Consider the following 17800-nt stretch of genomic DNA (forward strand, 5'->3'; position numbering starts at 1 on the left):
ATTATGTTTAGCTGATCCCTATTTCTCATGTTCCCAAGGAACCAACCACACAGCCAGCCACATATGTCCTTGACCAATTCTAAACAGAGGAAAAATACACTTCTAAACACTGGTGATTCAAAGAATTCAGAGCTCAAATAAAGTAACAGTGAGAAAAGCTAATCATGCAGGTGTCAAGCAATGTTTTTGCTATTTAAATCATAAAGATAGTACCCATCTCTTGGCTTATTTAGGATTACAGTAAATCAGTATAAATACATAATTTTGAAAGCATTCTGGAGATCTAAAATGAACTAGAAGAGGAAGATGGAAAAACAGGAATAAATGTTGTCTGCGTTTTAAAAATACTAAATGCATCAAAACTTCCAGTGATGAATGACTAAACGTAATTTCTTCCTGACACAGGAATGATTCCTGATACCTACCTTTTGACAGAAAAGACTAAACTCTTTCCTCACATTCAATTTATATTTTCTTTAACACTAGTTCTGCACACAGTATTAAAAAGAAATCTTGGTGAGAAGAAAATCTATCACAGTGGCTACACCACTAAAAGAAGATGACGCAGAATAAAAAAAAATAAAATTTACTGTTTATTTCACAAAGAAAATTAAGTGGTCCAACACATCTTCGATCATCATCTGTGTCCTTTCTGACAAGAGGACATAAAAAATAACGGCAAGCTAGATCATGAGTCTAGCTCAGGGTCAAGTTTTTCTACTTTAATGACCATCTCTGGAGCTAAAGCAGCAGTGCCAGCTTGCTGGTTCTCTGCTTCCGACTCAGACAATACTTCTTCCTTTATTTTTACAGGCTTACTACTGGCCTCCTCCTCTTCATCCGAAGACTCATCAAGCTCCCATTCATCGTCTATGTCCATTTCAAATACTCTCACATGACGGAGATTCGAGCTTAACTAAAGAAAAGGCCAAATAAAGAACTTTTAAAATGGCTTAACTAATACATTATGTATAAAAAATTAGAAATCAGAAATCTGAAAAAAGTGGTTTTATAGGAAAGTTATTTTCCCATCAATTTACAACAAAATCCCTAAACTCAGCTTTCATTTTGTATAAAAGGATCTCCACATACAATTTCAAGATTACTAAAATCTAAAATTGTCATTAATTACTCAGTAAGCTTTCTCAGAACAAGAGAACTAAAGAGCTAAGGCCACTACATGCTCATAATCAATAAAAGCTTGACATCACTAAATGTCTGCACTGAGAGGACTGACAGATCCTGTTGCTTCTGTTACTCTTTGCAACAATTTAATACTTACCACACAGGACACTTTGCGAAAACCATTCCCAGCAACATACTGTGCTTTCATACTTTCCAGTAATCTCCAGTGCTTCTCAAAGTGCATGGTACGGGTGGGAATAGCGCTACGCTGCTCATCTAGCCTAGAGAGGGAAGAAAACCAACCCAGGAGTGAAATGGGGCTGTTCCCCCTGGTTTACTAGGGGTGGTATCAGGGTTTGATTTCTACCAATATTCCCATTTCCAATATAATTCTACCAGCTACTGTATAAAAAAGCTGTGATACTATATTCTATGAAAAAACTGCGTTTCCAAATAGGCAGAATACCTTTCTAAGGCAGAAACCTTAGAAAGGTTTTTGATTCACTTTCAAGGTAAGCAAATGGACTCATTTTAAAAATTAGAGATCTGCTTATTTAAATCTCAATCTAAAGCCATCTCTTGGAACTGACCTTGAACCTCTATGTGGCTACTGAGGCCCTAATTCTGAAAGGAAAATACTAAAGGCAAATCTAAAATAATTCTACTACAAACTGGGGTTCATGCTATCCTTGAAAACAGAAGTTCCATTCTCCACACCAAATAATTCCCCACCTTGTTCCAGCAAATAATTCTTGACAGAAGAGCTGTTGAAGCCAGTATTTTTTCAGTAAAAAAATAGGAGCATTTCTGCTCAGCTGACTTTATTTATCTATCATACCTAAAGAACCAGAATGTACAATATACATTAAAAAAACATTTAAATGTTCTATCAGAAAGACAATCTTACTAATGTAAGTTACCTTGTAGAGTAAGACCCAGTGAATTGATATTCTGCAGAATCTTCACTGTTATACACTAAAGACAACGGCAACTGGACCAAGAGTCTATCTCTTCCTTCACGTCCTACAGTGTCTTTAAGAACTACTGTGACAGTTTCATCATCATAAAACTGTGCATCTAAACAACTGTAGGTGCTAGAATTAAAATAAGTTTTGTTATATCAAAGATGTTATCATGACTGAGAAAATACTGTATATATAACATTATACTGGTACCAAGCAGAAAACTGACAATGAAAATATCAAGTGACATTCTATACAGTAACATTTAAAATATATCATTAGTTTACACTAAAGTCACAGTTACCTGCTGTACTGATTACTCACAAATATAACTAGGCCCTGAAAATAGATAATCATGAAAAAAAAAAAAACCTGTGAACTTGGTTCACAGCTCCAGAAAACTCTTGACATCAATGGTCAGGCCTTAAGCCTGTGGAGATTCCATGAATGACACCATGTATATACATATGTGTGTGTGTGTGTGTGTGTGTGTGTGTGTATATACATATATACATATATATAATAAACAGAGTTAACTAGAATGAAAAGTAAAAATAAGATTTACATATGAAAAGACACAACTTCAAAGACATTATCATAAAGAACTTCGTTTATGTAAGGAAAAGAGTAAGAAAAAGGTTGGTTTAGGATTAGTGTCAGTTCTTTCTCTTGCAAAAGCCTCAGGATGACATCAAGTATCCTTACCCTTTGTGCCCTAAGAAAATCCCACCCCAGTGAGAAGGATACCACCTCACACCCCTGCTGGTCATAAGAAGACCTTCAGCCATCTGCCCCCTGGAACCACATTACTTTCTTAGTGGACAAAGAGCTCAGAAGTATTAATTGTAGGAAAGCACACTATAAAAATTCCTGCAGGCCAGTAAGGTTCCTTTCACTGTAAGTCAAATCATCCTCTAAGTATAAAATACATAACCAACCCAGCCCCCTAAGTTGCAAATGACGAAGGCCTTCTAAGAATATCATCACTGTAACTGAGTCTAACCATATTCCTATAATTGTATTTATTCTATATACATCTCACTCAAACAAGATTCAAGATTTACCTTCTTCTCACTTTTTCAGTTGTGGCATATGTGAAGCTCCCAAATTTAATAGCAATTAGTCCATTACTTACAGATCTTCAAGAAAGAAAGGGGGTGGGGGAAGAGACTTTGTAGAACAACTTGGATAGGCAATAATCTATATATGCTTGAAAGAACATGATTGTTAGTACATTTACCTAATCACCAAACCCCAGACCAAAATACTATTACACTCACTCTAGAATACTGATAACTGATTTAAACCCCTGACAGATAAAACTAACATCAAAATTACAACTTAGTTTAAAATCTTATAGTCACCAAAGTGCAAGATTCCTTATAAAAGAAGGATGTTTGGGACAACCAAATTATTTCTCTCGGGCTACATCTTGGTTTCAAAAAATTTCCCTCAGGTTTAGATTTAAAATCATTTAAGATCCTAGTGACATTCTGAATATTATTTATTTTTCAAAACTTTTATTTGCATTCTCAAAAGAAGTCTCTATATGCAAGGCTTCTTGTTTAATGAAAGGCATACTTAACCTGAGGTAAAAATCCTTTTTATAAGGATGCCAAAATATAATTTTGAACTTCCACAAGTTGATGAGATATAATCCTGACTATTCTGTTGTTATATTTTTCCTAACCCTAAAAATATCCTACACGTAACAGCTATATACCAATACAAAATTAAATAATCTAGAATTAAAAGGGATCATATAGCTTCCTAATTTGGCATTACCACCTTAAAAATGTGAAAACAAAGACCAGAACAGTTAAGTTAGCAAGCCTAAAGTCATAAGGCAGCTTAACTAAAACCTGAAATGTACGGAAGGGAAGCGGTATGTTTTATGATTAAAAATAATAAAATCTTATCTCCTTGGTTCAAACTTCAGATTAATACTTACTGGGAAATATCAGTATGTCTCCTTAAGATGCACATTTTATAAAGTGAATCTTCTAAAATAGTAAAAAGAAGATAATGCAGATTTGAGGTTTTATTATTCCACCTAAGGAAAAAAATTAATGTCAAAACATGATTATTTAGCTACCAATGCATAGAACAAAACTGTATTATTCACATGAGATAGGGCAGAGACACTTACAGAAAAGGGAATTTGAACAATCTACGTGTGGAGTCCTCACTAAAACAAAAGAAAAAAAAAAAGTAAGAAAAATTTTAATTGGCTGCTGAATTATACCACCCAAAAAGGTAAATAGAATTACCTTCTAGCATCTGTATATAATGGAATACATATTGCTTGATTCATTGACTTTCCAATCACATCCTAAATAAGATTTAAAAATATAATTAAAGCACGTACATACACAAAAATAAATACTCACAGAAAGTGACTGATCGTCACTGTTTAAGTCTAGTGCAAAATCATCTATATCACCAACCTTCATGCAAGAAACTTTAATGACAGTCATGACAGTAAGGAAGAGAGAAAGTTCTGAGCTGAAAAGGACCCTGGAGATAAGTGATGGCAGGTTAGAAACCACCTCTTCCAGTCTCATAGCATCAATCATCCATCGTTCGGTAGTTAACAGACACATCAGCTCTGTAACTAAGACCTTTTATAATAAGTTTGTTCTGGGCACAAATAAAATACTAAAGGACGTCAACACGTTCAATAACCATGTATTTATTTTTTAATTTATGTAAGAAAGCAACAATAAGAGGAAATATTAGAGTGAACCATATGAAACTGCCATTTTTGTTAGTCAAAAATAGTTGAACATCAGCATTTTGATATGGTTCATCTTAATAACTACGATCATTTACATAAGTGAGCCACATATCGTGGATATTCTTGCTCCTACACAAAAACAAGCGTTTCTTTCAAACTTACTGCTGGCTTTTGCAAGCACTGATCAATAACATTCTCCATCCGCCTTTTCACAAAATGCAATGATTTTCGAGGATAATAAGGAAACAGCAAAGGACTTTCTGGTTTGAAACAAAAACAAAAAATAAAAAGCTGTAACAAACTAGATAACTAGGAGAAACTAATCTACTGCTAGAGCCAGCCCACACAGCTTATCTGACGCTGGAATTCTCCCTGGCCACTTCATTACGCCTTGGCACGAGCTCACTAGAAATGACCGTGGCCTCCTGCCTTGCACCATCCCCTGCTGCCAGTCCACGGAAAGCCACCACACTCACTACAAGCTGAGTCCTTGAAGCTTGTTATTCTATATTTTATTTTTCCCACCAAAATCCAACAGTATGCTTCTGCTGGCTATAAGAAGAAAGGGGTGATTTGGGAACCATAAGACATACAATGAAATAAGTTCATTTTTCTCTCTTCTTCACCACCATGGTATAACAACAGCACTTGTTTTGGAAGAGTGTGATAGTGAAAACAAAAACAGGAGACAAGAAACTGGTGCTATGAAAATAAGCTCTTTACTTTATTTAGAAAAGACTACTTTATCAGTAGAAAGTAATATATAATTTGTCATTTAGTGACACCAAGTATGCTAGGTTCTTTTTATACCTATTGTTTCTATTGTTTACAATAGCTGTATATATTAAGCATCATACTCTTTATTTTACTGATTAAAAAAAAAAAATGAGGCTTAGGAGGTGTAGGCAATTGCCCAGTGTGAGAATGACTAGGAAGCTAGACCTCTCAATCAAACCCAGGTCCAACTCCCAAGCCCACCCTCTTCCACTGTGCTCTGCAGGCCTCCCTCACAGCACCTCATGTCCCAGCTATGCTGGATAAAAGGAGCTTTAATCGTGTTAACATTTTAAGCTCCCAACAGGTGACAGATGCTGTGGTATCAGAGAGATATTTGGTCTTTGTCCCCAGTTCCTGGCCCAGAGCTCCTTAAAACTCTTGGAATTTCCTGAGTGATAAGGATGACAGGAGCATACTCTGTTTTAATGAGGCCCTGAGATAGCTTCAGGATGGGGGCTGGTCTCCATAAAGACCAAGCCTTGATTAGAAGCTTGGAACTTTCAGCCCCTTCCTTCCTCAACCTGCGGGTAGGGGAGAGAAGCTAGCGTGAGTCCCGTCACCAATGGCCCCTAACCCCTACATAATGAAAACTCCATAAAGCCCCTAAACGACAGAGCAGAGGGCCTCTGGGTCGATGCATGCATTAAGGTGCTGGGAGGGCAGTGTGCCTGGAGAGGGGATGGAAGCTCCACGCCCCTCCCCATACCTTGCCCCGTGCATCTCTTCCACTTGGCTATTCCAGAGTGGTATCCTTTATAATAAACTGGTAGATGTAAGTTAAGTGTTTCTGAGTTTTGTGAGCCATTTTAGCAAATTATTAAAACTGAAGTTTGGGAACCCCCAACTTTGTAGCCAAGTGGAACAGAAATGTGGGTAACCTGGGGACCCAGTACTTGTGACTGAACTCTGAAGTTGGGGCAGTCTTGTGGGACTAAGCCCTAACCCTGTGGGGTCTGGTGGTAACTCTGCAGAGTTAGTGTCAGAATCGAACTGTAGGACACCCAGTTGGTGTCAGAATTGGTCTCAGGAGGGAAAAAAGCCTCTCATTTTGGTGTCACAAGTGTCTTGAGTAAAAACAGCTCAGATGCATACTGCCTGCTTATTTGCTACGTGCCAGGCACTATCCTAAGTGCTTCATCTAGATTAATTTGTTTAATCTTCCCAACAGCTTTTTGAGGGAGGCGCTCTGATCATCCTCACTTTACAGAAGAGAAAACTGGGGCACAAAGAGGTCAGGCAACGTGCCCTCAGCTACACACCAGGGAGTGGCAGAGCAGGACTTCAGCCCGGGCAGCCCAGCTTCCAGCACACCGACCTCTACCCACGTAACAACACCAACTCTCTCACATCCCCTGGGAAGCTACGTGCGCTAAGCATTTAGCACTTGATTTTTGCGAAGTGCTAGGAAGAAGTTTCATTAAAGGTTTCTTAATAGCTCCATAATGACAGTCGGTATTACTTCATACTAGACTAAGAAACTGGGAGATTAATGAGCTTGTCCAAAGTCACATACTAGCAAACACTTAAGCATTTAAGAGATGGAGTTAATCTGAAGTTAAACATGAGACCTGTAACTAAGATTACGCCTTTCTATTCAGCCATAGAAGATGTGGGGAGAAAAAAGGGTAGAACCCGTTCTTAGCCCGAAGTCCCCAGGATGGATATTAGCCCAACAGTGACAGGGTCCAGGTGCCACCCCTGCTGGTACACTGCCATCAGCCCTCCCCAGGCATCCTTCCTTACTCCTTGGACATCCTGATTAAATATGGTAAATGAGCTGAGTCAGCTGTACTTTTATTTCCCCTCCATTCAATAGCTAACTTACATCAATCCATCTCTCTCAATTGATCTTAAGACTCTCAAGCAATGTAAAATACGTCCTGCTCTGAAAAAGAATTTGGGCTTGTAAGGTTAAATCAAGCAGTAAGCAAAGTTCTGGGCCTGAGATTTCTCTGCCTCCCCCCACTCACTCACTCATTCAGATACACAGCAACCACACAGAGCAGAGGTCACTACTGAGTCCAGTTAAAAACTCAGGCTCTCAAGTTAGCAGAATCCTAGCTCTATCGCTTACCACCTTGTATCATCTTGGGGCCTTCTCTAACCTTCAGTTTCCTCACTAGTAAAATGAAGATAACAACTACCTACCTCATAGGTTCTTGTGAAGATTAAAGGAGGTAATACATGTATGTGGCTATTACCCCGAGGATCTAAGAAATAGCTAAACTGTGGTCAGATTATTCTTTGAGAAAGCAAAGAAACAGATGCTTTAAAAATCTTTTCATCTAAAATGGAGACGTTTCGACATATTTAATGGTTGCTATTTAGTGTTGCATTCCCAGTAATGTTGGCTAAATAAAGTTTTACCAAATCAACATCCTAGAGAATGAAAGGCATAACAAGTAAAAAAAAAAACCACCTCAGAAGAATACAGTGATGCACCATTATAGGAGTTAAAAGCATTATATGCTCTTAAAAGCTACTGGCAAAATAGACTTCTCTAACTAATAGGCTCTATAGTTTTCTTCCCAATATCCTATTTTTTATACATATTTTTTATAACAGACAATACTTAAGCAATCTTACTACATCACAGTTAATATCAGAGTGTTTCTGAACATGGTAATGTCATACACTGTTATTATTTTACTGTTTCTCTAATCAAATAAAATGGACACAAAAGATAAATCTAAAGAACTTAGATAAGTATTCAGCAAGTACACTTGCTGATGTACTGGTCTCAAATAAATATAAACATGGCCAAAGTCCATGTTGGTTCATGAAATACCTTTAAGGTGGCTGCTGTTTTGAAGAAAGTCATACCACTGGTTCCCTTCTGTGTTAGGGGGTGACACAAGGTCATCATCTTCGTCTTTCAAGTACTAGAAGTACAGAATTAGAAATTTAAGTTTTGTAAACCAAAGCATTAGGCTCCGAAATTGTTTATATTTAACACTATTCTACTTATTTTGTTTTACTGCCAAGTCCTCTGAAAGTGCATTATTCTGTGAGATGACCAAAATTTGCTAAATGCCAAGCAACAGAACTGCAAACATTAGAATGCTGTAGATTTAGAGACTATAAATTGAGTTTAAATTTCATGCTCTATTTTCAGGAAGCACATTTTAAACTTATATATGTCAGTTTATAAATTAATTTGAAAAGTATCAACTGTCAGTCTAATCTATGGCAGCAGTTCTCAAAGCATGATCCATGCAACTCTGAGAGTCTTCAAGATGCTTTCAGACATGCATGAGGTCATTACTATTTTTATAATATTATCAATATATTATTTGCCCTTTTCACTGTAATGACAGTGAAATGCTCTGTCAACAATGCCAATGAGAGTCAAAAGCACAGGTGGAGAAAACTGCTGGCACTGTCACCAAGAATCAAAGTACTGGCCCCAAACCATACTAGCAGTCATTATATTCCTTTTTGCCACATACAGTTTCACTAATCTCTAATGAGGCTATTAAAATGATTAATTTCATTAAATCTCAACAAAATCTTTTTAATATTCTGAGTGACTGAATTGGGAAGTATGAATAAAGCACTTTTGCTGCATACCAAAATTATGACAGTTATCATGAGGGAAAGCATTTATGAAAATGTAGTTGTGAGTCAGGCCAGGCACTTCTTTGTTATTAATGGAATTCCATTTTCACTCAAAAGAACGACTGGCAGACAAACTATGATTATTCATTCTTGGGTATTTGGCAGATATGTTCTTGAAAATAAAGAAAGGGATCCTGCCACTTTAAGCAAAACAACTGACAGTATTTATTACCAATGATAAAATTTAAACATTCAAGCAAAACTTAAAATTTTGGAAAAACCTGTATCTGCCACTATGTGTTTGACAACCTCACAGTAGTTAAACATTGTCTAATGAGATTGGTAATGACATTAACAAAATCTGACTTTTGGATACTGTATGAAGAAAGGCGTCAGCATATGGAAGATTGCTGTAATTCAGCGAATCAGTATTTTCCAAATGACCAATACATGATACGGCAAAATCTCATGCACAGTGTAAAAGATCCATCCAAAGTGCAAGGTAGATGAATGAATTTTAATGAATCAGAATATGAAAAGTCCACTGATGCAATTTAGATTCCATACTGAAACTAACCTAAGATACTACCACTTGTCAGGATCTGGTGTAGTATCAAAGAATATTCACAGTTATCTAAAAAGCTATTAAAATACTTTACCCTTTCCAACTACACACCTGTGTGAAACCAGGCTTTCTTAACCAAAACAACACATCACAATAGATCGAATGCAGAAGCAGATATGAGAATATAGCTGCCTTGTCTTAAGCCAGACATTAAGGAGATTTGCAAACATATAAAACAATGCCATTCTTCACTTGATTTTGTTTTGTGAAGTATAGTTACTTTTCGTTAAAAATATTTATATTAACATGTAATGGAAAGTGGGTTTGTTCTTTTTAAATGAATTAAGAGATAAATAATTCTTTATTCTGTTTAATTTCTAATACCCAGTAATATCTACTACTGATAGATACAGTGCACATAAAAGCTCTCTGGAGTCTTCAATAATTTTAAGAATGTAACAGAGTTCTGAGATGAAAAAGTTTAAAGCTACCCTTTGGTGATTTTACTAAAAGGAAAGGGTTACTATATAATTTGGCATTATAGTACTTTCAAAAAGTTTTGTATAATAAAGACTAACACTGCTAAAGTTTTAAAAATAAAAAAATTAGTAACTAGATTCAATCCAGAGCCCATACCTGACCAACTTTTTCAACGTTAAAATATTTTCCTTTTCGATTATAAAGATCTGGAGCCTAGAAAGAATAAATATAGTTTAATTCTTAAGTCAACTCACTAAAGAAAAAAAAATCTTATATATTTAAACCAAAAACTCTATTGTTTAAGAAAGCTGTTGGTGGCAGTTACTCTTTTATATATAGTAACACACACATACAAACAAAAGTTCAATTTATATGCTTTATATTTAATAAATAAGTACTGCCATTAATTAGCTCAATAGTTTAAAAAGCATACATAATTGCTTAGAACTTCAATTAAATTGGATTAAATTTGATTACTTCTTACCATTATCCCGGTTTATTGTGATTATTTTTTAAAAAGCACTACAGAAATACCAATTTCCTACCTCATTGAAATGTTCAGTAAGAAATTCAGCAACAAATGTGATGTCTTTTTGAGTCATCTATCAAAACCAAAAGGAACAAAAAGAAAACAAATTTAGATAAGAGAAAGCTTGCCAATTAAATTCTATGTAATAATAAATGTGACTTTTTTACTATCTACTAAAAGTTATGGGACAAATAAGCAAAGTTCCTTCAAAGAAAATGTCAACAGAAATTCAGGAGATTATGCAACTCTGAAAATATGAAATCCTAGGGCTCTGAGAAGCACGTAATTAAATATTTTAAACACATTTTCCAGTCAGCGACGCCAATAGCTACAGAACTCTTTATGGCCTAAGGCTGTTTATTATTTTATGCCTTATGCTAAGACTACGTGTGTAGAGTCCCTCCTTTGGGAGTGAGGGACTGTCAGTCCAGATAAATAACCTCAATGTGAGTTAAGGGCTGCAACCCAAGAGCGCTTCAGTGTTGGCCCTCTGCTTCTTTCAATGACCCTGCCTTCTCCCTATCCCGGTTCTTCAGCCCTCAAAAAATTACACATTGAGGGCTCTCCCAACAACTAACATATTATATTTCCCCAAATAAAGCTAAGAGTGATGTCAGAGAAACAGCTAAGGTGAACGTCTCTGGTTTGCAAGGCCAGTCATCCACAGCACAAAATATCTACTTCGTATAAAAGCTGTGATCTTTTACTCATCTGGGCCACCAAGGCTAATCTTAATGCTCTCCATTTTTTCAGACTCAAAATTACCTAATCTATCTGAATCAGACAGTTTGGGCAGGGGTGAGGATGAGCGAGCTACAGGAACCAAGTGGGAATTTTGCCTTATTCTGTAAGATTTTTCTAGAAGAAGGTTCCTACTTGTCACAATTGCTTAGAGTCAGAAGGAAACTGGTGTTTGCCAGACCTCAACATAGGTACTAATACCTAAGTACTAGCTTTCCAAGGAAAATAAAAATGCATTTAACATTTTAGGAAGTTAAAGTAAGGAATCCAAACACCCTATGTTATATAGATTACAAAATCTTATACAAACATGAAAACAATAAACTTAGCCATAATAAAGGTATTCTGTGAGATAAAAAAAATATCAAACACACAAATTTAAAAAAAAAGGCTTACTAGGATCTGTCTTGTGTCTACAACCTAACATCTTGTTAACTAATAACTGCATAAGACTACCAAGACGACCAGCAAAGCTGAGCTCAACCAGGGCAATATTAACATACTAGGAGTGGGGCAGAGTCAAGATGGCAGACTAGGAGGATGCAGAATTTCTGTCTCTGCACAACTAGGGCACCTACCAGGCACAGTGGCGGACCATGGACACCTAAGGGGACGGGAGGAACCCCCAGCAACCAGGTAGGATGTGGGGCGTGCGGGGAGTGAGGGGCAGGAGAAGTGGAGGCGGGATGGCACTGGCGCCCCTTAGGGGCGGCTGGGGGAGGGGAAGGGATCCTATGCCCGAAGGGGGAAATTGTGGGACCACTGAGAGGACAGAGGATCAAAAGGGAGCATGGCCAGTTTTCCCCTGCCCACTTGGGCACCCGGGAGCCTGCTGAGATCCCAGGCCTGATCCTCTGCCCACCGAGGCCCCCTCCAGCCGCGGGTCCTGAGGGAGCAGGAGGGAGGGAAGGGGGAGCAAAAGTAAAGGCCAGACCTATGGGAACGGCATCCCTGAGGAGTTCCTACAGCCAGAGGGACCCACCCATCGTTAGGGGTCCAGTGGGGATGGGGGAGACCGTTGGTGGGAGGGCGTGGAGGAATGGAAGGGAATGTGGCCAGTGCTTTCCCTGTCCACTTAGGCACCGGGGAGCCTGTTGGGCTCCCAGGCCTAATCCTCTGCCCTCAGAGCCTCCCTCCTGCCATGCAGAACACAAGCCCCGCCCCTACACCCCCACCCAGGGCCCCGCCTCTACACCCAGAGACCCCCTCCAACTGCGCTGGGCCTAAATCCCACCCACACACCCCCACCCAGGGCCCCACCTCCACACTCTGGAGCTCCACAGTCAGAAGGCCCTCCTTTGCAGATACTGCCTCTCCCCTTCCCGGCGCAGATCCTAAGCAGAGGCCCCGCCCCACGCTCAAACGCCACCCCCACCCCACCTAGGCTCCGCCCCACCTTAAACCCCACTCCTGCCTAAGTTCCACCCCTGCCTAAACTCTGCCCCCCATAGCCAAAGCTTTTTTCTTTTCTTTTTTTTTCCTCTTTTAGACTGGGGTTCTGTTTTACCTTGTCGATTCATTTATATTTTATTTTTTTCTAATAAATCTTTTACTTTTCTAATTTTATTTTATTCTTTATACTGTGTTATTGTTCTGCTCCTTTTGGCTTGTCCCCTCCCCCCCCTTTTTTTCTGTTGTGGTTTTATTTTACCTTGTTGCAGTTGTTTCAATTATACTTTTATTTTTCCTAATATATTTTTTAGCTTTCTAATTTTATTTTGCTTTTTATTCCTTGTTATTATATTGCTCCTTTTTTTATTTTTGTTTTTTTTGTCACGCCACACGGCTTGCGGGATCTTGGTTCCCAGGCCAGAGGTCGGGCCCGAGCTCCAAGTCCAAACTGCTGGACTAACAGAACCTCAGACCCCAGGGAATATTAATCGGAATGAGGTCTCCCAGAGGTCCTCATCTCAGCACCAAGAGCTGGCTCTATCCAACTGCCCGCAAACTCTAGTGCTGGAGGCCTCAGGCCAAACATCCAGTAAGACAGGAATACAGCCCCACCCATGAAAAAAAACAAAAAAAAAAGAAACGACAAAAAAATATGTTACAGACGAAGGAGCAAGGTAAAAACCTAAAAGACCAAACAAATGAAGATGAAATAGGCAACCTACTTGAAAAAGAATTCAGACCAATGATAGTAAAGCTAATCCAAAATCTCAGAAACAGAATGGAAAAAATACAACATTCAACAAGGATCTAGAAGAACTAAACAGCAAACAAACAGTGATGAACAACACAATAACTGAAATTAAAAATAGCAGAATAACTGAGGCAGAAGAATGGACACATGAGCTGGAAGATAAAATGGTGGAAATAACTGCCAGGGAGCAGAATAAAGAAAAAAGAATGAAAAGAATTGAGGACAGTCTCAGAGACCTCTGGGACAACATTAAACACACCAACATTTGAATTATAGGGGTCCCAGAAGAAGAAGAGAAAAAAAAGCGTCTGAGAAAATATTTGAAAAGATTATAGTCAAAAACTTCCCTAACATGGGAAAGGAAATAGTCAATCAAGTCCAGGAAGTGTAGAGAGTCCCATACAGGATAAACCCAAAGAGAAACATGCCGAGACACATGTTAATCAAACTATCAAAAATTAAATACAAAGAAAAAATATTAAAAGCAGCAAGGGAAAAGCAACAAATAACATACAAGGGAATCCCCACAAGGTTAATAGCTGATTTTTCAGCAGAAACTCTGCAAGCCCGAAGGGAGTGGCAGGGCATATTTAAAGTGATGAAAAGGAAAAAACCTACAAACAAGATTACTCTACCCAGCAACGATCTCATTCAGATTCGATGGAGAAATCAAAAGCTTTACCAACAAGCAAAAGCTATGAGAACTCATCACCACCAAACCAGCTTTACAACAAATGCTAAAGGAACTTCTCTAAGCGGGAAACACAAGAGAAAAAAAAAAACCTACAAAAAAATCCTCAAATCAATTAAGAAAATGGTAACAGGAACATACATATCGATAATCACCTTGAATCTAAATGGATTAAATGCTCCAACCAAAAGACACAGACTGACTGAATGGATACAAAAACAAGACTCTTATATATGCTGTCTACAAGAGACCCACTTCAGACCTAGGGACACATACAGACTGAAAGTGAGGGGATGGAAAATGGTATTCCATGCAAATGGAAATCATAAGAAAGGTGGAGTAGCAATACTCATATCAGATAAAATAGACTTTAAAATAAAGAATGTTACAAGAAACAAGGAAGGACACTACATAATGATCAGGGGATCAATCCAAGAAGAAAACATAACAATTATAAATATTTCCGCACCCAACACAGGAGCACCTCAACACATAAGGCAAATGCTAACAGCCATAAAAGCAGAAATCGACAGTAACACGATAATAGTGGGGGACTTTAACACCCCACTTACACCAATAGACAGATCACCCAGACAGAAAATAAATAAGGAAACACAAGCTTTAAATGAAACAAGAGACCAGATAGACTTAATTGATATTTTTAGGACATTCCACCAGAAAGCAGAAGAATACACTTTCTTCTCAAGTGCACATGGAACATTCTCCAGAATAGATCACATTTTGGGCCACAAATCAAACCTTGGAAAATTTAAGAAAACTGAAATCATATCAAGCATCTTTTCCAACCACACACTATGAGATTAGAAATGAATTACAGGAAAAAAACAGTAAAAAACACAAATACTTGGAGGCTAAACAGTGTGCTGCTAAATAACCAAGAGATCACTGAACAAACCAAAGAAGAGATCAAAAAATACCTAGAAACAAATGACAATGAAAACACAACGACCCAGAAACTAGGGGATGCAGCAAAAGCAGTTCTAAGAGGGAAGTCCATAGCTATTCAAGCTCACCTCAAGAAACATCTCAAATAAACAATCTAACCTTACACCTAAAGCAACTACAAAAAGAACAAACAAAACCCAAAATTAGTAGAAGGAAAGAAATCATAAATCAGAGCAGATATAAATGAAATAGAAACCAAAAAAAACAATAGCAAAGATCAAGAAAACTAAAAGAACATTCTTTGAGAAGATAAACAAAATTGATAAACCTTTAGCCAGACTCATCAAGAAAAAAAGGGAGAGGATGCAAATCAAGAAAATTAGAAATGAAAAAGGAGAGATTACAACTGACACAGCAGAAATACAAAAGATCATTAAGAGACTACTACAAGCAACTATATGCCAATAAAATAGACAACCTGAAGGAAATGGACAAATTCTTGGAAAAGTACAACCTTCCAAGATTGAACCAGGAAGAATTAGAAGATATGAAGAGACCAATCACAGGTAATGAAATTGAAACTGTAACTGAAAATCTTCCAACCAACAAAAGTCCAGGACCAGATGGCTTCACAGGTGAATTCTATCAAACATTTAGAGAAGAGTTAACACCTATCCTTCTCAAACTCTTCCAAAAAATTGCAGAGGGAGGAACACTCCCAAACTCGCTATGGAGGCCACCATCACCCTGATACCAAAACCAGACAAGGATATCACAAAAATAGAAAATTATAGACCAATATCACTGATGAACATAGACGCAAAAATCCTGAACAAAATACTAGCAAACAGAATCCAACAACACATTAAAAGGATCATACACCATGATCAAGTGGGATTTATCCCAGGGATGCAAGGATTCTTCAATATACACAAATCAATCAATGTGATACACCACATTAACAAATTAAGGAATAAAAACCATATGATCATCTCAATAGATGCAGAAAAAGCTTTCTACAAAATTCAACACCTATTTATGATAAAAACTCTCCAGAAAATGGGCATAGAGGGAACCTACCTCAACATAATAAAGGCCATATATGACAACCCACAGCAAGCATCATACTCAATGGTGAAAAACTGAAAGCATTTCCACTAGGATCAGGAACAAGACAAGGATGTCCACTCTTGCTACTCTTATTCAACGTAGTTTTGGAAGTCCTAGCCACAGCAATCAGAGAAGAGAAAGAAATAAGAGGGGGACTTCCCTGGGTGGCACAGTGGTTAAGAATCCGCTTGCCAATGCAGGGGACACGGGTTCAATCCCTGGTCCGGGAAGATCCCACATGCCATGGAGCAGCTAAGCCCATGTGCTGCAACTACTGAGCTTGCGCTCTGGAGCCCACGAGCCACAATTACTGAGCCCACGTGCCACAACTACTGAAGCCTGTGCACCTAGAGCCCATGCTCGGCAGCAAGAGAAGCCACCGCAATGAGAAGCCCACGCACCGCAATGAAGAGGAGCCCCTGCTCCCCGCAACTAAAGAAAGCCCGCATGCAGCAATGAAGACCCAACACAGCCAAAAATAAATAAATAAATAAATTTATACCAAAAAAAAAAAGGGAATAAATAAGAGGAATACAAACTGGAAAAGAAGAAGTAAAACTGTCATTATTTGCCAATGACATGACACTATACATAGAAAATCCTAAAGATGCCACCAGAAAACTACTAGAACTAATCAATGAATTTGGTAAGGTTGCAGGACACAAAATTAATGCACAGAAATCTCTGGCATTCCTATATACTAACAATGAAAAATCAGAAAGAGAAATTAAGGAAACACTCCCATTTACCATCACAACACAAAGAATAAAATACCTAGGAATAAACCTACCTAAGAAAGCAAAAGCCCTGTACTCAGAAAACTATAAAACACTGTTGAAAGAAATCAAAGATAACATAAACAGATGGAGCAATATACCATGCTCCTGGATTGGAAGAATCAATATTGTGAAAATGACTATACTACCCAAAGCAATCTACAGGTTCAGTGCAATCCCTATCAAATTACCAATGGCATTTTTCACAGAACTAGAACAAGAAATTTTACAATTTATATGGAAACAAAAAAGACCCCGAATAGCCAAAGCAATCTTGAGAAAGAAAAACAGAGTTGGAGGAATCAGGCTACCTGACTTCAGACTATACTACAAAGCTACAGTAAGCAAGACAGTATGGTACTGGCATAAAAACAGAAATACAGACTAACGGAACAAGATAGAAAGCCCAGAGATAAACCCACGCACATATGGTCACCTTATCTTTGATAAAGGAGGCAAGAATATACAATGGAGAAAAGACAGCCTCTTCAATAAGTGGTGCTGGGAAAACTGGACAGCTACATGTAAAAGTATGAAATTAGAACACACCCTAACACCATACACAAAAATAAACTCAGAATGGATAAAGACCTAAATGTAAGGCCAGACACTATAGCACTCTTAGAGGAAAACACAGGCAGAACACTCTATGACATAAATCACAGCAAGATCCTTTTTGACCCACCTCCTAGAGTAAGGG

At 38.0% G+C, this 17800-nt stretch overlaps 1 protein-coding gene across 3 annotated transcripts in view; it reads right to left on the minus strand.

Annotated features, from left to right (window-relative positions):
- Positions 1-580: 580 nt before the first annotated feature.
- The window catches only part of ANAPC4 (anaphase promoting complex subunit 4), a 44062-nt gene continuing 26842 nt past the window's right edge, over positions 581-17800 (minus strand). For 2 of the 3 annotated variants that reach the window (XM_082462555.1, XM_082462553.1), the window contains 11 exons: positions 10750-10806; positions 10361-10417; positions 8390-8483; positions 4987-5084; positions 4358-4419; positions 4237-4275; positions 4039-4140; positions 3152-3226; positions 2046-2219; positions 1283-1406; positions 581-916 (listed from right to left, as the gene is read on the minus strand). In XM_082462555.1, the coding sequence (XP_082318681.1) occupies positions 689-916; positions 1283-1406; positions 2046-2219; positions 3152-3226; positions 4039-4140; positions 4237-4275; positions 4358-4419; positions 4987-5084; positions 8390-8483; positions 10361-10417; positions 10750-10806 (1110 nt within the window). In that variant the 3' untranslated portion in view covers positions 581-688. The remainder of the gene's footprint in view (positions 917-1282; positions 1407-2045; positions 2220-3151; positions 3227-4038; positions 4141-4236; positions 4276-4357; positions 4420-4986; positions 5085-8389; positions 8484-10360; positions 10418-10749; positions 10807-17800) is intronic. The other variant, XM_082462554.1, reaches the window with a different exon arrangement.

This window comes from Balaenoptera physalus (assembly GCF_965194825.1).
Source record: "Balaenoptera physalus genome assembly, chromosome: 5".
Taxonomy (NCBI): Eukaryota; Metazoa; Chordata; class Mammalia; order Artiodactyla; family Balaenopteridae; genus Balaenoptera; species Balaenoptera physalus.